We start from the raw sequence: 26926 nt of genomic DNA on the forward strand, positions 1-26926 counted from the left end.
TCATTTTGTAGACAGATTGTAATATTATTGTATCAAAAAAGATCGCGATTTTGAAACCACGTGCATAAAATCGTTGCAAATAGAGTACATCGTACATCAAAAAGTGATTTGAAAAGACCCGTGCAAGGCAATGTAGCATATAACACTAAACATACCAACACTTAATGTATACCTATTTCTACCATGACCCGACTATATGTTTCTGGATTGAATGTATGAAATATGAATGTTAGGAAGGAAAATTAAACAAAATTGTATATTGCCAATTTTTATGAATTACTAGCACAAATAATAAGAATTTTTAATTCATTGCTTTAGCGCATTTTTTACGTTTTACATTTCCGCAAACATATTTCTTCTAATTATTATTATTTCTATAATTATAAGAATTATAATTAATATTATTTCTTCTGAGAACTTGTCTTGATTGTTTCTACATTTTTCTGGGTAAAAACTGACAGTTAGTTGGAAATGAAGTAAAGCAATCAAAATAAAATATAAGCTGCTTACCAAAACATTTAGTTTTTGTCACTTTTTCTGACCCAAAAATGCCAATCTAAAATTTTTAGGTACTTTCTTGAAATTTGAATTCACAGTTATTCTGATTGAACTAACTACGCAACAGTCTTTGCAGAAATGTGCAACTAATCTAACGCAATACGTTGAACACACATTACATCCTAATTTCTGATCCGATAACCTTATAAAACTATAAATTGTACTATCAGTCAAAAGACCGGTTGTGGTAGAACTAGGTATACGGCAAGTATTATTCGAAACAAACAAAATACAAAAAAAAAAAAAACAATATTAGTTTATTAACTGTATTTAGTTGTTATAAAAAAGTCAAATGTGCAAAAACGATAAGATAAGCTCATTTTCGATGCAAAAGTTCTTAAACGGTTATGTATGGTATGTTTAGTGTTAAAAATCAAGATTTTTTAGAACTATGAAAAATTACTGGCCAAAAAGCGATCGATAAAGCTAAGTGGTTTTATGGATAGTTCGTCAATAATAGAGAGCGTAGAAAAGTGATAGTGTGCGACTCAAAGTTCGCTTGGACGAAATGATTTCGTATTATAACTGATTTTAAGAACCATGTGAAAATCCTTATTAATAACTACCGGAAAAACGTTTGACAAATCACGTGGATTTATGGTGCAATTATCGCTAAATTGTCTTTGTCAAAAACTGATTATTTACAAGATTGATTCTAAATTTGCAATACGTCATAATATCGTGTTAGAACTTAGAGATTTTTAAAATCATAATTAAATCCTTGTTGCTATAGCTGCCAAAATAAATTTCAAAAATTGCCGGCTCAAAATTCCTAATATTTCTGATATATATATATATATTTAAGATACAGTAGGGAACCGATTATCCGGAACGATTGGGACCATCGCTATTCCGGATAACTGATTTTTCCGGTTTTCGGAATCGCTACAAAAAGCCGTTTTTTATTGTTAAACCCAACTAAAAAAAATATTTTGGAAATAATCTTAAAAAGAAGAAAAAACGATGAAGTAATACACTAATGATTATTTCCAAAATGATGGTAAGGTGAACATCTTTCAAAAAAGAAAGAAAAATCCTAAAATCTTATGAGGAAAAAAAAAATTAAAAAATGGCGGGAAAATTTATCGAATTTCGTTCCGGTTTATTGGTTTTCCGGTTTTCTGATTTCCGGATAACGGGTTCTGTACTGTACTACGATCTTAATTGGAGAAAAAAAAATTTCCACGAGTGGCACACAAATTGATTTCTTTAAGTTTTATTTAACATCTTATGGATACTTCTGTAAGGAAAAGGTTTCTTCATTCAAGGTTTTGGGGTTTGATCTGGCCGTTCAGGCGGCTGTAGTTTTACTAGCATTTACATAATGAAAAAGACATGTAAAATATGATTTGTCCCGTCTTTTATACAGAGATTCAGACATAATATATGATACTAACACATTTTTTGATATTTCTCAAAGATTACTTAGAGAATCAGTTTGTAAATTTAGAAGTGTATAGATCGTGCGATTTCTCATACATGTCAAAGCTTTTTAGGGACCGTCAATGAATTGCAAACGGAAAAAGTGTTTTTGAACACCTTATGCCAAAAATTGTAGGTAATAAATTTGTAACTTACAACTATAATTTTGGTAATTATATGCAAAAATTGCCCAAAGTTGTGTAAACCTAGCTTAAATATTTATAGAGATATGGATATTTTTATAAAAAACGATTTTTTTTTTCTTCCTTTTTTTTTTTTTTTNAAGGTTTAACTGTTTTTTTTTTTTTTTTTTTTTTTTCAGGTATAACTTTGAAAATATTCAATACAAAGTAACAATTCTTGGGATCAATTTAAAATTGATCAATCGCAAAATTATTGCTTAAAAATTAGAAAAAAATTCGTTAAAAGCTGCACAAGATATGAGTAATTGAAGTAGTTTTTTTATACTCTGCATGCGCGAAAAAAATTAAAAACTTTTTTACTTAATTTTTCTAGTGAATCGTATTTGGCAACTAATAAAAAAAAAAGTCTGATTTGAATATCTCAAAAGTTTCAATCAATTTTTTAAGTAATTTTCTTAATTTTTAAAAAGCTCAAAATAAGAGGTTTTCCGCAAATTTGCTTTTGTAATATTAAACAAGATTTATTACAATTGGGAATCATCCCTCATAAAAGTATCCTTTCTTTTACATTTTTCACTTCCTAATACCATCACACTTCGTACGAACCATCGATAGAAGGGTATTATCATTTGTTAATAAATCTTGTTTAATAGTGCAAAATGAAATTTGTGGAAAACCCCTTATAATTTTGAGCTTTCTATTAAATTGTCAGAAAATTACTTAGAAAATTGCTTAAAACTTTTTAAATTTTTGAGATTTTCAAATCGAATTTTATTACTAGTTGCCAAATACGATTCACTACGAAATAAAGAAAAAAAGTTTTTAATTTTTTTCTCGCATGCTCAGTGTAAAAAAACTATTACTTTAATTGCTCATATCTTGTACAGTTTTTAACAATTTTTTTTCTAATTTTAAAGCAATAATATTTCGATCAATTTTTAATTCATCCAAAAACTTCGTTATATTTTTAATATTAATATAAAATTAAATGTTTGAAAAGTTACAGCAAAAAAAAAAATTTTTTAAAAAAAAAAATTTTTAAGTTAAGCTCACAAAATTTTGTGCAATTATTGCATATAATAACCAAAATAATTTTGTGCTCTCCCCCCCCCCCAAAAAAAAAAAGTTTATGCTCAGTGAAGCATGTTAATGCATACTCGATAAATATTATCATCATATTTTAAAAAAACTTATTGAAAAATATATATTCTACATACATTTTCAATATTTTTAATGCGCCGTGGGTGTCGCTGTGGGGGGAGGGGTATTTGTCCCTCTGATTTATTCGAAATCTCTTTAAGTTCCCTTCGATATTTCAGCCAAATAAACAAAATTTTCATGAACCATTATTGATTTAAATTCATCAAAGTTAAAAAGAAGAAAGAGAAAAATTGCGGTCAGCCGAATGAACTTTACTAATCCTTTGCTTCTCGACTGCATGTATATGCATTTAAACAAAGATGGCGGCACAACATAATAAATTATCCTCGGAACTTTATAAAATCCATCTATTATTGAAAAAGGATAAAATAAGTGTGTAATTGCATCAACAACAATAAAATACAAAGATATTCATTTTTATTACATTCCAATAAAATAAAAAAAAGTGAAATTTCTGTTCGAGGCGTTATTTTTTGTTTGAAAACGTTCTTTTCAAACTGGTTTCGACAATCTTTCGTAACAAAGAACTTTCACGTGATCAATTGTTTTGATATTTAAAGCATAAAAATAGCACATTTCTTTCACAGGTGAAAATAAATAACAATAATCTGGTTTCAGCTACAATCTAGTAGACATTCACGAAAAACAACGAAGATTTTCTTATCTAAGCTGCGATTAAATTGTGTGTAAACAATGTAATTTTATAATGTTGACATTATTTAAAATTTAACCGATTTCCTGAAAATCGTGTATCTTCGTGTGTGTCAAAACGCTTATTTTTTTTCCCTTCTCTTTAATGAGAAATGAAGAATTATCGAAAGTCTAAATGCTTCTTTTTGAGCCTTCATTTTTATTATTTAATTTTTTTTTAAATTTCGTATCAATATAAATGTAGAAAATAAGGGCACAACAGTTGAAAAAATTTTTTAATGTCGATTGAAATACCACAAATTTTACTTTTTTAAACTGCGTTTGTTAATTCTAAAATCACCTTTATTTTCTTCCTTTATTCACTCGCTGTATCAATCATAGAAATAGGATGGAACAGGTCAAATGCATAACACAATGCTTTAAAGCTTTTTTTTTACGTTTTTGTAATTACAAAATGATTTACTGTTAATGATTCCTTCATTTCCTCTCGTTCTTTTATTTACTTATTCATTCACTATATCCACAGTATTTTGATAGCTACCCTATCAAAATAAATGTAAAAATAAGACAAGATAATTCCCTCCACCACCTAAATTACTATATGATTCATTGATTCCTTTCTATCTTTCTTTCGAATTATAAAATGATTCTAGCCTTTATATGCTCGGTATTGGTTGGACCCTAACAAGTAATCGTACCATGCTGGTTATATGGTGGCATTGGCAAAGATTAAAACATGCATGAAAACATCCAAATGTACAATATTACATTAATATAAAAAGAACTAACTGCACAATTTTATTGCTTTTAAACTTCTATTAAATTATCAATCTCCTTCCATCCCAATCTAATTAAGAAACGCTTTTTATGTCTCACCTTTTTCTTTTTTTATTTATTTATTTTTCCTTTTTTTATTTACTTACTGAAGGTTGTGCACTGCAAAATAAAAAAAAATCAATAAATTTTTTTTTTCAACGTGTCTATTTTTATCTTCCTAATCCTGTGGGTCTGGAGTCACCGCCATTTAAAACAGCTCCTGTTCTATTTAATTTTTTCTCGCTTACAGCGCCATCTGTAAAACAAAAGCATAAATCTACAACTCAAATAGGGGTTAATTTAATATATTATAATATTATAAAGCTTCACGGAATCTAATTCCGATCGAAATGAAGCTCTCGTGACGTCATAAATCCGTGAATGTCAGTTAGGCCGCATTACGAACTCTTGATTCCGCTCGGAACTAAATTCCGGTGCGAAATAATTACGAATCCCATTCCGCTGGGGGTGGGGATAAAAGATCGAGTTTGCTATCATTGGAAAGCTTTTAAAAAATTCGAATGTAACTATTTCGATCCGATGTATATTTCTAAATATTTCGCCGTTTCCGAATCCAATACCTTTTTTTTTAATACTCTGTATATCCACTACCCACAGCACTGTTTCCAATAGCCCTGAAAATAACCCCTCGGCACATGGCGGGTAGACAAAGGAATGTGACGACTAAAATTAAATAAACAACTGGTCACTTTTCCCCATCGCTTTTATTAAAAATCGTTTAATGATAAAAATAAATCATTGTAGAATGAGACTCTAAAAAACAGAACTTTCATTTAAATGCCTCCATTAAAAATTTTGATTCTTCAGAATTCATCAAGTGGAAAGAGAGTTCCCATATTTCAGAGTTGCTATGCATACATTAAACGTATTTTGCTTCCCGGAATATTTTTACATAAAGTAGGTACGCTTAACAAAATTTTTTCACATATAAATGTTATTTTTATTGTCAAATTAAATTTTTAAAGTCGTAGATTATTTCTAATGTGAATTTTTTTTTAAAGAAAATAAAATTTAGTTCGAGCAAATTATTATTATTACTTTTAAAAGTTACTATTAAGTTAAAAGGACCAATCGACATCAGTCACCGACTCATTAAGTTTAAGGAAAAAACGACTACAACTCATAAGAATTTATCGACTACTGGCTACCAACTGAAAATTTAAATTTTCAGGTCTAGTGTCCGAGCATGGGGCCTTAAGGCCCATCCCCCACCTGGAGGGGGATTAGAAAACAGACTGCTGCAGAGCATAAGTTAACCGTAACTATATGTTAATGCTCTTATATTGACTGATAAAAATAGATTTTCTGATACAAAAAATGAAAATGATTTCCCATTTTATATTGTGCAACCAATGCTAGTAGATTCGTTTGATATTTCAAAGATGTAATATCAAGGAGAAACTAAAAGACGTGCAAAATGATTAATGAGTTAAAACTTATTTTAATATAAAAAAAGCTATGGCAAGGCTTTTGTGAGAAAACCAGAATTAAATATTGAAAATACCGAACAGGGAAGAACTGTTTTAATCGATTCTATCTTCGTATTTTGCTAAATGTAGATTTAATGTCGTAAAAAAATAATCTAAAGAAGGAATTTCTTCTAAAAAAGATCACCTAGCATTAAACAAATTTGGGAAAGCTCTGAGAGTAAAAGTAACTAAATTGGCACCTGATTTAAAACCTCTTAGCAGCAAGTATAAGAATCTCACTAAATTTAAATAATTAACGATAATTAAAATAATATAAATAAATAAAAAGAAAACTTATAATGACGATTAAGTAATTATAAAAGAGCGAAAATTCATGATTGCGATAGCATTTTTGCAACCTTTAAATGGAGGAACGTGGTAGCTCAATGGACTTTTATTAACGTCAACACATTACAAATCATGGGTTGTAAAAACTGCATCAATTGATGATTGTCAGCGTTGTCTACGCTTATTTTGAAAACGCAAAATGTCAATATGGAGAAAAGCCACAGTTTGGTGAAAATGAAAAGTGTTTGTGGTGTAATTTTTCAATACTTAAAAACTTACTCCAATGCTGCCTTACCTGGGCTCATAAGAACTTGCAAAAATTGAAAATAAATCAGTGGTTTTGATTATTTTCATTTAAGTGAAAAAATGTCGCCAAATTGGCAATTTTTTAAAAAAGTTAATTTTTAAAATATTTAAGTTATTTGTCTGTTACAAAGCTCAGATATTTCTTCTCGGCAAGATTATATATACAGTTTTAAATCATCACATTGCTTCAAGTGTAAGGCATTTAAACTATGGCTTTTTTATTTTCCTTGGAGTCAGAGCTTTGAAAAACAACGCTTATATTATGACATTAATATTAATATCAGCATTAATATTATGGAAAACTAAAAATTAGCACTGATATGGGAAAATTGGCATGTGCTGCTTCCTGACATTTTTGCTGTAACCCTTCTTCTTTTATTTGCTCAATCCATGTTTCTATTTTTTCTATCCATGAAAGATAAAGTAAAAATTTTGAATTTGAAACCGAGAACATTTCCGTATCGTGATCTGTGGCAGAATAGTTGCCAAATCTTCCACAGCAAGGTGGCAACTTCTGGACAGAGGGCAGCGAGAAACTAAAAACAACATCACAATAAGGGACTAACTCGAAAAGTATTACTCTTAGTCACCCCCGAGCAAACAACTACATTTTTATTTAAAAAAATTAGCAAGTTTAAAACATATTTGGCACCTTGGCGATCGTAGTTGGCGCGATAGATCACGATACGGATATGTCCCCTTTATACCTCACTCGTTAATTTTCGATAATTATTTTCGCAAACGTAAATATTTCCACATTTTTATTTTTTCATGAAATGTCTTGTAGCAAGCGATAAAGGAATAATGATTAAATTCATGATTCATTCATAAATTTGATACATTCACTTATCAATTTATACATTATTGTATATTTTACATTCATTTGTGATAAGAAAAATAATTATTTTTTTAAAGAATATTATAATTTGTTGCTAATTATTACAAGTTATTTTGCCTATTATGTCTCTCTAAAACTATTAGAAGTAATTTTTTTTTAAATTTCTTACTATTGTACGAGCACAGGGGTTCGTTTTGTTTGGAGACGAATAAAACAGTCCTTAAGACTACAGAAATTTATTAGCAGCAACTATTTCTAGACTATCGCTAAAACTATATTTATCATTCAATTACAGCAAACGATTTCCATTTTCACAAAATTGTGGTTTTTCTCCATTTTGATATTTTTAAATTAAGCGCAGACAGCGCTATATTTAGATAGGCTAAACTTGACTTGCTAAACTAACAGTCATGAGTAACAATTGTAAGCCCAGAGCAATTATAAAAATATCATATTATTCGTAAAAAAAAGCATAATTTCATATCACGACGGGATAGAGCCTTCGAAAAACAGCCTTCTAGACAATTCAACTCCGTTCAGCAAATACTAGACCTATTGCTTTGAAACATGGATTTTCTAGCAATAGCATATTTATTATTCGTCAATAAATAGCATATTATTAGTAAAAAAAAAAAAAAAAACGAACATAATTTCATATTACGACGGGATGGAGCCTTGGAAAAACAGCCTTCTAGACAATTTTCCTGTAATTCCGTTCGGTAAATATTACTGCTTTCAAACTCGAATTTTCCAGAACGACCATTTTGTTGCCAAAATACTCACACTAAGTCGCCAATATTATCGCTAAGTCGGCAAAAATGTTGCCACACAGAGGTTGTATAAAAATTCGTTAGGCATTATTTTCTAAAGCTTGTAAAGTAAATGTTCAGGCGTTATTTTTTCTTTTAAATTACGTTAGAGAACGTTATGTGTACTTTCTTTTAAATTACGTTAACTTTCTTACAAATTTTCTTATTAAACTGTTTCTTTAGGGTCCGTCTGAGATATTTAGCTCCGTAATAAAAGAATATTCACAAAATTCTGCACACATTTACAAATTCATAACAATATGAAGGAAATTTTTTAAAGAAATCAAGAGCTTTTAATAATCACAAAATGATTGAGTAATTCTTTATTTTATGTTCTAACATACATTATATATTTCGAGCAAATAAAAGTAGGGTCGTCATAGTTCTGTTTTCCCCCCCTATAACACAAATATAGATGCATTTATAAAACATATTTTAATGCAAAATGAAAGACTTAAAAAGTTAATTCCACGTAGGAAGTGACGTAACAACATTCTCTTCATAAACACAAAAAAAATTTTTTTGTCAAAATTGAACTTCCGTAATTCGACCTTCAGTAAACGACTGGGTAATTTTTATCACTTTATAAATATTTGTGAATTTTTCTTATTCATAATTAGATTTCTTAAATTTTTCCTTCTTATATGTTCTTTATACATTAAATGCAATGACATATCAACTTTCTCATCATAAACACAGATAAATATTTTTTAGTTGAAATTGAGTTTCTTTGATATTTTTCAAAAGTTGGCTTTCGGTTAATGGTTGTGCATTTTTTTTTTTTAATATATCTTATACAGGGGAAAACAGAAAAGATTTTAATCGGCTATTGACACCATATTACCCAGATTGTAGCTTTTCTTATATTTTGAGAGTAAGAAATCCAACTCCGTCTAAGAAGAGGTGTGTTTATTCAGAGAAAGTCTTATGTCTTATTTAGTAACTTAAAATATCATCTGCATTAACTATGTAGCATATAACCGATCATTCAATCAAAAATTATTTAGAATGTTTCTTTTTTTTTGCGCATTGTATTTTTGCATTCTTTATAGAATTCTGCGTACTTAATGTATAGCATTTTGAATAATCAGTAGAAAATCAGTAGTAATCATTATGTAGAAAAACGTTAGGTGGTCAGGTTTGCATACTACAAAATCTTTTTTTTCTTTCCTTTGATTTTGAAAAAAAAATGTCATTTTTTTTAATAAACAATTATGAAATATTTATTAACGGGGCTATTATCGTTTTTCGTTTATGTTTCTTTTTTACGGAATCTTTTTTTCAGCAAAGAGATTTTTTTTATAAGGCGACACAAAACATTTTTCATTTTTGGCTATTAATGAATATGTTGCCGATAAAGCGTCTTTTGCCGACCTCATTAACTATTGTTCAAGTAACATGTTTTGATAACTCCTTTTGCTCACACATATCTAAAACATGACTACATGATTGACATGAACGTGCATAAAACGTAAAATAGATTTAATTTTTAATCAGCTGAATTACTCAGCAGTTATATTAATTTTAATACACAGTTATCATGTTTTGGCAAAAAATGAGAAGGAAATAAACTAGATAACTTGAACAGTAGAAAATATTTCAAACAATTTTAAAAGTTTAAATTTTTATAAATTATTAACAAAAAAAGCTATTAACTTAATTGTAATTTATCTGAGAAACGTATGAGGAATTAACCATTTGTGGCTCTTACATCTGATTGTTCTTGACACTAAATTAAATTAAAGGAAGGAGGCAGGTAAAAAAATACCTATTTAAACTTTATATGTATTAAATTATTTTAAGACAAAGCGAAAATATACTACGTTACAAAGGTCTATTATTATTAAATTTTAAAATTTGATAAGCTTAAACTCATGATAAAAGATTGTAACGCTCTTGTAATATTAATGTTGATATAGTTGTTTATTACAATTTTTTTTTACTTCTTTTTTTAATTTTTTTAAAACCCGACTCCAGGTAATGCTATATTAATACTTTTACCGAGTCCTGAGAACGTATTAATATTATTGTTTTACTAATAAGTTATAAGCAATAATCTTTTAGTGTTACCTAGTTTAATAGCTCGAAGTGACAATATAAACTTTGTATTCACGTAATTTAAAACAAGGCGAAAATATACTTTGATATAAGTTACAAAGGTCCATTAGTATTAAAGTTAGGACGAAAAATTGTTAAGCTCTCGCAATATTAATGTTGATATACTTGTTTATAACTTTTTCCTTTTACTTAGCAAACAATTATCATTTCAAGTCTCTTAAATTCCTTAAATCGCCTCTTACGCTGTACCAAGGGCGCCGGCAGCGGGGTGCAAGGGGGTGCGCTTGCACCCCCCTGGCTTTTTTTTAAAAACAATTAAAGAGATACAGAAAAATTTTGTTATAAAATTTTTTTATTAAACATATTTTCATGGAAAAACTAATAATTAAGTAATTATTGATACATAACAATTAAAAAATTGCTTAATCAAACAAGAATTGTAATCGTCTTGTTTGCTGTCCAAATCTGTTTTAACTTTTTCAATGAATTCTGAGTCATCTTTGATTCTTTTCTTATGCACACTGAGCATTCACAAACTTGGCAGATATCTAAGCTATATTTTTAAATTTCATTTAATAAAATGTAAATAATATTATATTTTCTATTAGTTATTCAGTTTAACAAAGGTGTATAACACAAGCTGACTTCTCGCAACTGTAAAACTTCATCAACACGATAAATACCAATGCTAAGCGTGCACAAACACCTTAGTATACGAAACTACTGTTTGTAGTTATTTGTGCTTCAAAATCAGTAGCTATGCCAGCGCCAGCGCGATCGCCTCTGGGCAAAATTTGTAAGTACAAGAAATTCGTACTTTTTTTTTTTTAATATCTTGCTAACAATGAAGAAATGTATCTTGAAAAAATGAACAGATGAAAGTATATGTAATAACAAAACAAAATGTAATAGCAGAATATTTTAATTTTTTTTCGGGGGGAGGGGAGGGCAGTTTGTTAGAGGGTTGCACCCCCTTTTATATTATTCTGCCGGCGCCCTTGCGCTGTACAGTGAGCCACTGGTGGTAAAATTTCATATAAAATGAATAAAAAGATAACAGAATTTCGAAGAAAAAGGCAAGAATAATTTTATTTGTTTGATTTGTGGATTCCGTGGTTGAAATGTTCAAACCCGATTTCAAGTAATGTTATATTAATGATTTTATCGAGTACTCAGAGGGTATTAATATTATTGTTTCACAAAGTTATAAGCGATAAATCAATACTTCTGGGGGTACTGTGTTCGATCGTTCTCTGATTCAGGTCAAAATTACGATCTGTGATTGAATGAATGGATGTGTGAATGGGTCCGCCCTATAAAACGGGCTGTGACGTGTGGCTGAAGACGAATTCTTGGCCATAGGATGGCGCCACTGAAAAACAAGAAACTCACACTCTGCCTTAAATTTGCTCGGTTTCACCAAGCAGCCTTGCCCGTGTGGCAAGTGACATTAGAAACAACAACAACAACATAGGCGATAATTTGACGGTGTTATCAAGTTTAATAGCTCGGAGTGACTATAAAAACTTAGTATTCAAGTATTTTAAAACAAAGCGGAAACATACTATGATATAAGTTACAAACGTCCATTATTATTAAATTTATGAAGAAAAATTGTAAAGCTTTTGCAAAATTAGTTTTGGCATTGTTGTTTATAATTTTTTTTTTACTAACCAGAAAATCCTTATTTTAAGTATCTTAGACTGTTTAAATCATATTCCTACATGCCATATAATTAGTCACTGGTGGTAAAATTTCTTATTAAATTGATAAAAAGATCACAGAATTTCGATAATAAAGACGAGAATAATTTCTTTTTCGTATAAGAATTGTCGATTCCGATTAATGCTACATTAAAATTTCTACAGTGTCCTTCGTCGTCGTTTAAGAAATCTAATCGTCGTAATTGGAAATCTTTTCAAGTCTCCCTCACTATTTAAGACAAATTAAAAAAAAAAAAAAGGGAAANAAAAAAAAAATAAAAAAATAAAAAAAAAAAAAAAAAAAATGCCACTAATCATCATCGATTTAAATTTATGAAAAGTTAGTTCAAGAAATATATTTATCTTTTTGCAGACGTTTAGCAAATTTAAATAATTTTTTTATTATGTGTGAAATTTAGAGAATTCGTGCGACTGAATTTCAAATTCATTTCCCTCAAAAATTTGACACCGTCGACGCCTATAAAATAAAGTATCAATATAATTACTAAGTAAATGTTAATTTCATATTAAATATTTCTAATTTCTTATGTACAGTGCTTGAAATAAAGAAAAAGGACCACCCTGTATAACTTTTGATCTAATGATCACATTTCACAATGATTCACGTTTTACAATGATTTGAGACAGTGACCTCAAATATGCTTATTAATTAGTGCAGATGATATTTTAAGTTACGAAATCAGACACAAAAACATACTTTCTCCGAATAAACATACCTTTTTTTCGACAACTTTTATACGAAAATAGGACTTTATAAAATTCGATTTATCAAGAATTCACGATTACTCAGGAATTTCGCTCAAATTCTGCAATTTGACAAGTAAAACTACATTCGTTAATATGATGTAAAAAAAATTTGTATATGATACAATTCAAGCTGTTTTCGACTGCTATTAAATATAGTGATAAAAATTAATAAATATTTACTAAAAGTTATTATTTGCATGGAGTTGGATCTTTATGATCTAATAATATCTTTGTATTATTATAACATGTTATAAAATATCTTTGCATTCTCTAATAATTTTTGGGGATTAGAAATCCAAATTTGTCAAAAAGAAAAGAAAAAAAAGACCAAGTCTATTTAGAGAAAATAGGGTTTTGTGTAATGATTTCGCAACTAAAATTATCGTGAAGATCCGATCATTAGATCAAAAGTTATTCAGGGTGGTTCGTTTTTTATTTTGGTCACTGTACGATAAGAATTAAAAGTATTTCCTTTAAAACAAGATTTCCTTTTATAACACAATTAGTTTCATAAGTTAGTTAACTTAATAAATGTAATAATTTAATTTGTAATACATTACAATTTAAATATTTGTCATTTTATTGAATCGAGTAATATTTTTGTTTACATAATTATAGTTACAAATTCGTCTTTATAACTTTCAAAAGATCAAAGGCTTCTTTGAACTTATAACTAACCTTAGTCAGTGATATTTTATATCAATCCCCTTCAACTGGTTTCAGTAGTAAAAATATTTTGAGTTGAAATAAAAATTATAACAACATTAATAAACATGTTACAGAAAAATATTTACATTGAACATTTTAAGTAAAGGTTTTAACAACCTTTACTTAAAATGTTCTATAATTCTAATTTAGTTTCTTAAAAATATAAAGTGAATTTTTAAGTTATAAAACATAATTTTAAATTTAAATTTGTATTACATTTAGACAAATTTTAAAATTTACATTTTAAAATATAATAAATAATGTTTTCAGAATAACTAATAATATTTGTGTTTATCTTCTATGATATTTTTATAATTTCCATTTCTTTTTTTTCCCGCATTATAATGAATTCATATTATTTTCGAATGAATTTATATCAGTTTTTAAAGGAAGGTAAGTTGCACAATTGACAGCGTTTTCTTTTACTTGTTTTTGGGATCTAAAAATAATTTTATTCAGAAAATATACTACTTTAATAGTAAAAATATATTATTTTAATATGTTGCTAATAGTTGAAATCCTGCAATTCTAGACACGATTTTTAATAGTCATTTTTTTGTGTTATGAATGTGAAGAAATAATCTTAAATAATATATATATATATATATATAAAGTTTTAGCCTTAAAGAAGAAAGATTTTCTGAGGACTGAAGCTTTTTTAACAGTGTTTTAGAAACATCATGAAGTTTACAATTTGAAATTGTGTTATAATTTCAAAGATTGTTTTTAAATAAACTATTTTAATCGTGTTCTTGTAGGGTAATGTAAACGATTAAAAAAATTAGGATTTANTTTTCAAAAAACTCATCCTGACAAACAAAATAAAGATTTGTCATTTTTCACGAATATCTTTCTTCAGGTTTCTGAAGGCACCTTCGGTCTCAGGGTTACTAGCAACCTCATCACAAAAATGTTAAATCTGGAAAGCTCATACCATCGAAGCAGAGTTGATACTGCTGGTTGTCGAGGAAGTTTAAGAAACAGTTTTATACCATCCAGGCACATCCAATGTAATAAAAAAATATCCCATAATCCACGATACAGTGAGGCGACGAAATGATGAGAAGGCTGAAGACGTTAAAATTTCTTTATACAAACTTTTGATATCTAACGAATTTTCCCTTCAAGTGGCTGAATCAACCTTGCCAGGTAATATAGGCTTTACTGTGGGCATAGGTCTGGTTTGTAAAGGTAAGAAAAATTATTCAAGAGATGCTTTTTGCAAAAAACTTGATTGTAGATATCAAAGGTAAATCTAGTTTTAATACTGTCAAAGATTATTTTAAAGAGAAAAACATTCCTCTCACGAATATTATGTCTATTGCCACTGATAGTCTCCTGCATTGGTGGGTCAACATCACCCTTTTGGAAAGGGAGGTACCAGATATTTTAGCTGATCACTGCGTGATTTCACAGATTGCATTTAGTAGGAAAAAATCTCAGCAACAGTTTGCATCAATCATTGCAATATGCCACATCTGCTGAGAACAAAATTGACAGTAATGCTCTCTACGATTGATTATTCAGACAGCTGTGTAGGAAAAACAATGAAGAATTCAATCGCTTGCTACTAAACACCGAGATTCGCTGGCTTTCCAAAAGCTTCTGTCTCAATAGGTATTGGAATCTTTTCGACTCTATGCTTGAGTTCCTCGAAAACAGAGATGTAGCTCTGAGAGACAGATTGCTGGAATTTAAGAAAGACTTTGACAGATTTATCTGTAAAATTTAAGGGTGATAATTTACATCTTCAAGGCAACGAGCTCAATTTGATCCCTACAAAATCAGTTATTTCTGCCTTTCTAAAAAAACTCATTTCGTGGAAGCAGAATTTTGGTTGGAATGAATTCAGCCAAGTAGGAGAAATTCACTCTGATGACGCACAAGAATATTGTCAACACCTTGACTCTTTGCACATGAATTTTTCTGACCGTTTTAAAGATGTTTTGTTCTCTAGAAGTGCCTCAATGGGTTTATGGGTTCTGAACCCTTTTGTGAATATTGAAACAACAGAGGTTCAGATTTACGAGGAATTGGTTGAACTTTTAACTAAGTGAACTTTGAAATGATGATCGTCTCACAGAATTTTTGCTTAAAGGTAACATCAGTCGTCTCTATCCTGGACTGTAGACTATCATTAAACATTTTTTAATTGCCTCCTCTTCCCCCTAGCTTGTCGAACGTGGAATCAATGTTGTTACAGATCTTATCACAAAAAGGCAAATCTACTCAAAATTGTGCAACGAGGGGATTAGCGTCTTCATCTCACTAAAAGTATTGAGCCAATCGTTAAGAAATTGATTCTGAACCATTAAGTACAATCATCCCACTAGCATAGTTACTTGAATGTTTCGCTGATACTACTTTTTAGTGTTAAAAATCATTTTGGTTGTTTTTTTAAATTATCTAATTGAGAATAAATTGTTTTTTTAAGCATAGGTTTCTTTGTTGTATTTTTTTCATTAAACGTATTTATTTTTATTATAACAAATATACTGCAATTACCTGCCGCGAGAAAATTATCGAGTTAATGAGCACATTATATTTTTCAAAGAGACCAAACAAATTTAAAGCGTAAAGAAATTAAGATTTTGCTTATAATTCAGCACACCTCCCTGCGTTCCCATGCTCTAAACAACTGCATTTTCACGAAGGGGGGCGTTAAAATGTGTTTTGCTCCTTAAGGGGGCGGTAACGTTAAAAAGGTTGAGAATCTATGGTATAGATCATGAGAAAAACGTTAGGCCAGGTCAAAAAACAGCGTTTTGAGAAAAATGCGTTTAAAGTTTTGACTTATGCTCATACTAGTAAATTATTAAATTAGTAATGACTAACCTTTATTCTGAAATTCCTTTATTCTGAGACACAAAAAGAATGTCACCCCTCCTAATCCGGCCGAACGGGCCTTTCTACCTTCTTAGCGATGACTCTCTATTTTCCGGTATAACTTCCAAACGAAGCTAGGTACCGAGAAACCGTTTCAGACAGACATTAGGAAGGGTACAAAGATTCGAAAAATGCAATAAATTTTTTTCTTCCAATTCTTGAAATATTCAGGGTGGGATCCCCCCTTAAGAATTCAAGAATTTTAACTAATCACAAATTGATTGAGTAATTCTTTATTTTATGTTCGACATGCGTTATATATTTCGAGCAAATAAAACTAGGTTCTTCATAGTTCTGTGTTTTTCTTTTCTATAACACAAATATAGATGCATTTAAAGATATTTTAATGCAAAATGAAAGACTTAAAAATTTAATTCCACGTAGGAAGTGACGTAATGATATTCTCTTCATAAACACAAATAAATGAGTATAAACACAAATAAATGACACAAATATTGAGCTTCCTTAATTCGACCTTCAGTAAACGGCTGAGTAAATTTATCATTTTATAAATATTCGTGAATTTTTTTTATTCATAATTTGATTTTTTAAATTTTTCCTTATTATAGGTTCTTTATACATTATATACAATGACATATCCACTTTCTCTTCAATAACACAGATAAATATTTTTTAGTTAAAATTGAGTTTCTCTAATGTTTTTCAAAAGTTGGCTTTCGGTTAATGGTTGTGAATTTTTTTAATATAACTTATACAAGGAAAAAAAAGATTTGAATCGACTATTGACACCATATTACCCAAATTGCAGCTTTTCTTATATTTTGAGAGTAAGAAATCCAACTTGGTCTAAGAAGAGGTGTGTTTATTCAGAGAAAGTACGTTTTTATGTATTATTTAGTAGCTAAAATATCGTTTGCATTAACTGAGTAGCATATAACCGACCATTCGATCAAAAGTTATTTAGAATGAGTCTTTCTTTTTTCCTTCTTTTTTTTTTTTGCTCATTGTGTTTTTGCATTCTTTATATAGAATTCTGCTTACTCAATGTATAACATTTTTAATAATCAGCATTATTTACAAAAACGTTAGGTGAACAGATTTGCTGACTAGAAAATCTTTTTTTTCTTCTTTTTTTAGATTTTGAAAAAAAACTTAGATTTTTTCAATAAACAATTATGAAAATTTTTTTTAAGGGGTTATTATCGTTTTTCGTTTATGTTTTTTTGCTTATGGGAATTTTTTTTCTGCAAAGAGATTTATTTTACAAGGCTATTAATGAATTAGTTGTCGATAAAGCGTCTTTTGCCGACCTCCTTAACCATTGTTCAAGCAACATGATTTGATAACTCCTTTTGCTCATACATATCTAAAACATGACTATATGGTTGACATGAACGTGTATAAAACGTAAAATAGATTTAATTTTTAATCTGCTGAGTAGCTGAGCGGTTATATCAATTTTAATATTTCAGTTATCATGTTCAGGCAAAAAAATGCGAAGGAAATAAACTAGATAACTTGAACAGTAGAAAATATTTCAAACAATTTTAAAAGTTTAAATTTTTATGAACCATTAACAAAAAAAGCTATTAACTTAATTGCAATTTATCTGAGCAACGTATGAGGAATCCATTTGTGACTCTTATATCTGATTGTTCTTGACACTAAATTTAATTAAAGGAAGGAGGCAGATTAAAAAATGCCTTCTCGGAAACAAAAATGCATACCAAATTTTAAGTAACTTGAAATTGCTATTTAAACTTTATATTCGCGTATTTTGAAACAAGGCGAAAATATTCTACGTTACAAAGGTCTATTATTATTAAATTTTAAAATTTGATAAGCTTAAACTTATGATAAAAAATTGTAACGCTCTTGTAATATTAACGTTGATATAGTTACTTATTACAATTTTTTTTAAACTTTTACTTCTTTTTTTAATTTTTTAAAACCTGATTCCAGGTAATGCTATATTAATACTTTTACCGAGTCCTTAGAGCGTATTAATATTATTGTTTAAAGGCAATAATCTTTTAGTGTTGCCAAGTTTGATAGCGCGAAGTGACTATATAAATTTAGTATTCACGTATTTTAAAACAAAGCGGAAACATACTATGATATAAGTTACAAAGGTGCATCATTATTAAATTTATGATGAAAAATTGTAAATCTTTTACAACATTAATGTTGGCATAGTTGTTTATAAATTTTTCTTTTACTTACCAAAAAACCTTCATTATTTTAAGTATCTTAGACTGTTTAAATCATATTCCTGTACGCAATATAATTAGCCACTGGTGGTAGAATTTCTTATGAAATTAATAAAAAGATCCCAGAATTTCGATAATAAAGATGAGAATAATTTCTTTTTTGTATAAGAATTGTCGATTCCGATTAATGCTATATTAAAATTTTTACGTCGTCGTTTAAGAAATTTATTGTTGTAATTCGAAATCTTTTCAAGTCTCCCTCAATATTTCAGACAAATTAAAAATAAAAAAATGCCATTAATCATCATCGATTTTAACTTATGAAAAGTTAGTTTAAGAAATATATTTATCTTTTTGCAGACGTTTAGCAAATTTAAGTATTTTTTATTATGTGTGAAATTTCGAGAATTCGTGCGACTGAATTTCAAATTCATTTCCCTCAAAAATTTGACACCGGCGACGCTTATAAAAGAAAGTATCAATATAATAACTAAGTAAATGTTGATTTCATATTAAATATTTCTAATTTCTTATGTACAGTGCACGTAATAAAAAAAAAAGAACCACTCTGTGTAACTTTTGATCTAATGATCCGATCTTCACGTTTCATGACTCAATGGTTTGAGACACTGACCTCAAATATGCTTATTAATTAGTGCAGATGATATTTTAAGTTACGAAATCAGACACAAAAACATAATTTCTCTGAATAAACATACCTTTTTTTCGACTACTTCCATACGAAAATATGACTTTTTAAAATTTGATTTATCAAGAATTCACGATTACTCAGAAATTTTGTAATTTGCCAAGTAAAACTACATTCTTTAATATGATGTAAAAAAAATTGTATATGTTAAAATTAAAACTTTTTCGACTGTTATTAAATATAGTGATAAAAAATAATAAATATTTACTAAAAATTATTATTTGCACGGAATTGGATCTTTATGATCTAATAATATCTCTGTATTATTATATCATGTTATATAATATCTTTGCATTATCTAATAATATCTTTGGATAAGTAAAGTTTATAATTGTATGCAAAATTTTTTGAAGATCGAGAAGTTCTCGAGATATGGTGAAAAACTCAAAAGGAAAATTAACATTAAGGGATCTAAATTTTGAGCCGCACTCATGACCAAATTATTGGGACCATATTTCTCAGATTGCGGCTATCCCTTATATTTTGGGGCTTAGAAATCCAAATTTGTAAAAAANGGGGTGATAAAAAAAAGAAAAGAGAAAGAAAAAAAAAAAAAGAAAAAAAGGAGAAAGTCTATTTAAAGAAAATAGGGTTTTGTGTTTGATTTCGCAACTAAAAATGTCGTGAAGATCCGATCATTAGATCAAAAGTTATTCAGGTTGGTTCGTTTTTTATTTTGATCACTGTACGATAAGAGTTAAAAGTACTTCCTTCAAAACAAAATTTCATTTTATATCACAATTAGTTTCATAAGTTAGTTAACTTAATAAATGTAATAATTTAATTTGTAATACATTACAATTTAAATATTTGTCATTTTATTGAATCGAGTAATATTTTTGTTTACATAATTATAGTTACAAATTCGTCTTTATAACTTTCAAAAGATCAAAGGCTTCTTTGAACTTATAACTAACCTTAGTCAGTGATATTTTATATCAATCCCCTTCAACTGGTTTCAGTAGTAAAAATATTTTGAGTTGAAATAAAAATTATAACAACATTAATAAACATGTTACAGAAAAATATTTACATTGAACATTTTAAGTAAAGGTTTTAACAACCTTTACTTAAAATGTTCTATAATTCTAATTTAGTTTCTTAAAAATATAAAGTGAATTTTTAAGTTATAAAACATAATTTTAAATTTAAATTTGTATTACATTTAGACAAATTTTAAAATTTACATTTTAAAATATAATAAATAATGTTTTCAGAATAACTAATAATATTTGTGTTTATCTTCTATGATATTTTTATAATTTCCATTTCTTTTTTTTCCCGCATTATAATGAATTCATATTATTTTCGAATGAATTTATATCAGTTTTTAAAGGAAGGTAAGTTGCACAATTGACAGCGTTTTCTTTTACTTGTTTTTGGGATCTAAAAATAATTTTATTCAGAAAATATACTACTTTAATAGTAAAAATATATTATTTTAATATGTTGCTAATAGTTGAAATCCTGCAATTCTAGACACGATTTTTAATAGTCATTTTTTTGTGTTATGAATGTGAAGAAATAATCTTAAATAATATATATATATATATATATTNATTGTATATATATTATCAAAATAATAATATCAATTAATTAATAAATTTTAATTCAATGTATGTTTTTATGAGAAGTTTAGTTGAACTATTGTCAAGATGCCCGTTTACGATGCTTCTGAATTCCATGCTGATTGTTATTAGTCTTGCATTTTGTCTGAATTAGAACGCAAATAAATAGGCCGTTCTTAATTTAAAAAGGAATGTTGTATAAAATTTTATTACTTTTATTAAGCATTATAAAAAAAGACTATTGTTTGAAAATTAAAGAATTTTATGTCGTACGTTATGTTAGTTATCATGGCAAGTAAATTTAAAGTTTAATGGAAGTTACAGGATAGTACAAACCAAAGATTTTCAATAATTTTTTCATCGAATTAAACTCAATTTTGAAAAGTTGTTTTGTATTAGAAAAATAGCAATCAAAAATTAGAGTTATTAAAAAACGACTATATATATTTAAATTATGTTTGGAAGGTATATAAACATTTGCTATAGAATGTTATTTCTTTATAAATTATTAATTATAAGCAATATTTAAAAAAAAAAATAAACATTCCATATTAATTATAGTTTCGAGCAGGGCTTGGGCGCAGTCGCGAATGCGCTATTTCCTAAAAAAAATTTTTGTTCATATTATTTTTCCGCAGAGCAGCATACGCAGTTTTTCAAAAGGAAAAATAAGGTTTTAAAATCTCAAAATGAGAAGCCAGGTAACGCATGCGCAGTTTTTTTCTTCTCTTCCGAGGGGGGGAATGAGGATTACCATTTCCCATATAGACGTCTTCTGGAAGTGTTTGTAAGTGCTTACGTCGGATACACCATTGAACTCTAAAATGCCTACTCCTTTACGAAGAGATGAAGAATTATCTGAAGAAAATGATGTTGGCGTAGATGACGATGAAGATGATTCTTTAGCAGGCAAGATTTTAAAATAATTTGCAACTTTTTTTTTTTAAACGTTAGATCAAAAATCGCTATCATTCTTATCGTTCGCGGGAACTCAATTGGTGTTTTTTTTCTTCTTATCTATTGCTTTGATTAACTGATTTTACTCACCGATTTTAAATGTAATGCTGTATATTGAGTTGCATTTTTTAAATATTAGATTAATTTTATTAATTTGAATAATTTAAGCTGATTTACTTTGCTTTATATACGATGTTACACGTGAAGACGTAGAGTTGATAGTAAATCACTTGCCGGTGTGTGAAACCACATGGGTTTTGTTTTGATTGTGTCAGATGAGTTATAAAATGCCTATAGAAGTTATTTTTAATAGTTTTAAAGTGCTATGAAGTTGTTGATTAAAGCGATTAAAAACAATACAATTTATGTTATACCGTAGAAGAAGGAGAGGAGGATAAATATTAGGATAAGTATTACTCATTAACATATTAATATGGCGTAGCTGGTTGCGTCCGGATCGAGGCTGTGAGCGAGTCCACTGCTACTTTGGGCAGCTTTTAAGAGGGGGGAACAAGAGTATTGTAATCTTTTTGGAAGACGTATCGACTCTTGGGGGTCAACTTTCATATTGATTTTATTTTAATAGAATGAATAAATGCCATTTCTTGAAATCTCATCTAGACAATTGTTAGCGTCACCCTCCATTTGCAATTTAAGTGCATTTTGAATAAATAAAGGTTTATTAGAATAAAAAGATTTTATTTGTGATTCATTTTGTCTCTAAAAATAGAATGCTAATTTTTTTAAAAATTTCATTTAAAGCGTCACCCATTTCTTCAACAAAGAGGGCGTCATCACCATAAATAATTTTAAAATTTAATAATTTTCAAAAATGAAATGATTTATGAATTAAAATTTAAACTGTGTTAAACCTGTTTTTTTATTTTCTAAATTTCATAGATTTTATGTTTGGCTCTAATAAAAATTTCTAAATTGTTATGTGAATTGTGAAGTTTTTAAATTAATTACTAATGAAATAAAATTATAAAAATAAAATTAAAAAATTGGCAAGTGAGCTCATAAGAGAAATGATACAATGTGAAACAAATTATTGCAATCTGTTAACTTTATTTAGAACTTAAACTGTAACTAAAAAGATATTTGTTTTTACTTTTAAAATTTAAATTTTATCAATTCAGTTATTTGTAATAGATCTTAAGGTGTTCATGGTGTGTAATAGATTTTGACATGTTCATAACATAAATAAATCCTATTGTACTAAAAAGAAAAATTAGATATTTTTTGGATATGTTGTCAAGAATTTTTTTTTCTTATTATAATAGCTTCTTTACAATAATACTTATCCTCTTTTAAAAAATAAAAACTTAAATCTACAATGTCATGAAATCTGTGTTAGTTTTCGTCACAAGTTAAAATGATCAGCAAAAATATTTCATTCTATATTATAACATTAAAATTTTTTAAATATAACTTTATTGCATGATTATTAACGAAGTTTAACTTGACAATATCAATCATATTTTAAAGCCATCTAATATATGCCTTTTTACCCTAAACATAAAGGATTTAGGATCATAATTGTTATTAAATATTGTGGATGAAGAGTTGATAATTGTATATTGCAGATTAGGAATATTTTATGCAGGGTTGGCTGATTTAAACCAATATGGTTTAAACCTATAATTTTTTTTACAAAAACATCTTTTTTACTTTTTTTAAAATCTTTAAGTTACATTTTTTATTTACATGAATAGTTTTAGCTTGAATTAGCACTATCTTAAAAAATATAAAATTTTCTCATTAGATTTCTGTTTTTAAGTTTAAATACTATGGAGAATCTGCATTTCTACAAATAATTTTTAAATGTGTAGATATCATAGCTTTCCTGCAATAATATCTATTTGAATAAGTTGCAGAAATAAAATTGATAATTAATAATTTTTAATAAAAGAATTGATGACTGATAAATATAGCATCATATAATCCATTAAAGTAAGTTAAATTGTGCTTATGATTAATAAATAAATATAGCATCATAAAATCCATTTTCTGACATTTAAACTGNTTGATGATTAATAATTTTTAATAAAAGAATTGATGACTGATAAATATAGCATCATATAATCCATTAAAGTAAGTTAAATTGTGCTTATGATTAATAAATAAATATAGCATCATGAAATCCATTTTCTGACATTTAAAATAAGTTAAATAGTGCTTAGTGGGTCAGTTCCTTAACACTGGTTTGGGTACTTGCTCCTAATAGCTCTGACTATGTAACAAACTGAAAAGAATGACCAAACCAAATGTAGAAGTTTAAATCAGTTTTCATTTTAAGAGAAGAGTCAAGATATTTTTTTTTCTTCTCTTTTTGTTATAAATCGACTATTTTATGTTGAATTCAAATTCTTTGAAAATTTAAACCTTTATTACCAAATCTTTTAATACAAAATATTTTCAATAGTTTACTGACAATATCTTTTTGCCACTTTTATTATCACAATAACAATTCATATTAAATGTGCATTTTGAAATTGAGAATTTGATTGGTGCATTTAAAGTAAAATAATCAAACCACATGCAGTAGAAATGTTCTTAAGTTTGTCAAATTGATGAATTTTATTTATTTTTAAGATTTTAACTTTTTATTTTATTTTAATTTTATGAACAAAATATTTAAAATATTGATTCACATGGAATTATGAATTGAATCAATTGAAAATTCAACAATTAGGATAAACCTGCCAAATGATAAACTTCTCAAAAGTTCAGTTGCTAAAAGCTCCGTGGTATTGGAACAGAACTAATGTAATTATTGAACAAGTTAAAATAAAAAGTTAGTGAAACTTCTTTTTAAAATATTAGACTATCAAAAGCATAAATGGAAGTAAGTGCTGGTCTAAGTTTTATACATCACTTTTCGGTTATCTTAAGAAATTTTTCTGTTGTCAGTATTCATTTACAATATTTTCATTGTATTTAATTTTATTTAATGCTGTATTAATTTAATAAGCAAGTTGCAGACTTATTATGATAAGGAAAGAACCAGAATATTTTTCGGTAAAGTATGCATGTACCAGACTACTTTTAAAGAGGGAAAACAACGAACTAAAAAAAAATTAATATACTATGAAGTGCACTTAGGACAAATTTTATTTATAAAAAAAAATTCAATATTCTATTTTTAATTCTAGAGTTTAATTCTAAAAATAAATTAATGATTTTTGGCTGAATTCTATCAATGGAGTACTGAGCAACTCAACAGTTTGAGATCAATTTTAGACTATCTTAACGGTACTGTTGCATTAAAAAAATGATCACTATCAATTAATTAATGTTCTTGCGTACAAATATTTTTCTAACATTTGCTATAGAGCTCATTACTTCATTAATGAACTATTTAAAGTGGAGTTTCAATAATTTTGACACCAAAACCTAGTGAATATGTGTCTTAGTATTTGTGTTCCAAGGTAGTTTTCTACACAGATGAACTATTTGAAATTAAAAAAAACAACATTAGAATGAAAATTCAAATGATTTAATTAAACTAATTATTTTAAAAACGGCATTAATATTCATAAAAAATAAAATTGAATAATATTTTATTTTATACCAAGTAATTAATGCTAAAATATACCTTTGCATAACTATTTTATATATATATATATGTATGCAGCCAATTTAATGTCTTTAATCCTTTTCTTTATTCTATTAGGTACTTTTAAATATTTTTTAATTAAAAAGAACTTGCTTTCATTTAAGATTAAAAAACTTTAGTTTTTTATTTTTATTCAAAATATTAATTAATAGTTAGACAGCCTTATGTGTAAGAAGAGACATAAGATTTATAACTGTCTCTTAAAGGGAGAGGAATACTTTTTTTTGGATATTGAGATTACAAAATTTAGGTAACATACCAGGGGTCTGTCTACGTTGAATTTACTACCGTTTAGCGGTACCTTCACAAATTCAATTTTAGGAAAAACGGTTGTTTCACAAAGTACTTTTTCTTAAAATTTTATTTTTGTATCCTTAAGAAACGATAAATCTGTATTTTTACTATGTTTTTTTGTTAATTTTTTAATATCATTTTTAGTTTTTCGTATATTATGTCTAAATTTTCACAAAATAGGTACCTCTCAGAAAAACCTAGACTGAGACCCCTGCATACAAATACCTTAATGTTTCTTTCTGCTACGGCTATGTTATTGAATATGGTAGTAAAGTAAAGCATTCTAAATAAACTCTAATAAATTTTATTTCTACTGAATAAACTGAAATTGTATTTTGAAATATTTTGCATCGTCCTTAGTTTCATAAATTGAATGCAAGATAATGAAAGTGCAATGACAAGTTGACTCATTGGTGTAATCTTTTAGCTAGCTTAAAAAGGGTAGATAGGGTTGCCACTCCACAAGGGATTTAAAAATCATCTAAAATATCAAAGAAAATGTAGGGAATTTTGAATTTTTCATTAGAAAGTGGGAGTTTTATTTCATATTTTTGTTTTTAAAAAAATGCAAGTTTCTCAAAGCTTAATCTGTGAAATATTTAAAGATGATGGTTTATCTATATTATATTATTTCCTTTATTATAGCTTTATTATTCCTTTATTATTGTATTATGTTGAGCTGTTCCTGACTAAAACTAACATCAATATCCTAATATAGCTCCAAAAGTGCTGTGAATTTGTGTTTCATCTTAGTATATTGTGATGTGCAGGGAAAACACTGGGAATTTTTTCTCTCCAGTAATGAGTGCCAACTCTGGTGGAATAATTTTGGAAAATATTCAGATTTTGAAATTATAAAATTAACAGTAGTATTAAGAGAAAACAAGGAATTGACAAATAAATTCCTTTTTTTTTTAACATATGTAAAATAAACCCATTAAAATATTGTTTTATTTATTTATTTTTTAACGCCTGAAGAATTTTTTATTTTTTTTGGCCAGCT

At 27.7% G+C, this 26926-nt stretch overlaps 1 protein-coding gene across 10 annotated transcripts in view; it reads left to right on the plus strand.

Moving 5' to 3' along the window:
* Positions 1–21674: 21674 nt before the first annotated feature.
* Positions 21675–26926, plus strand: part of LOC107443600 (chromodomain-helicase-DNA-binding protein Mi-2 homolog) — a 70671-nt gene continuing 65419 nt past the window's right edge. For 7 of the 10 annotated variants that reach the window (XM_043046858.2, XM_071184178.1, XM_071184181.1 and 4 more), the window contains exon 1: positions 21782–21962. In XM_043046858.2, the coding sequence (XP_042902792.2) occupies positions 21878–21962 (85 nt within the window). In that variant the 5' untranslated portion in view covers positions 21782–21877. Of the gene's footprint in view, positions 21963–26926 lie in introns of all 10 variants that reach the window. The other 3 variants (XM_016057520.3, XM_016057523.3, XM_043046864.2) reach the window with 2 other exon arrangements.

The sequence above is a fragment of the Parasteatoda tepidariorum genome, chromosome 8, assembly GCF_043381705.1.
Source record: "Parasteatoda tepidariorum isolate YZ-2023 chromosome 8, CAS_Ptep_4.0, whole genome shotgun sequence".
NCBI lineage: Eukaryota > Metazoa > Arthropoda > Arachnida > Araneae > Theridiidae > Parasteatoda > Parasteatoda tepidariorum.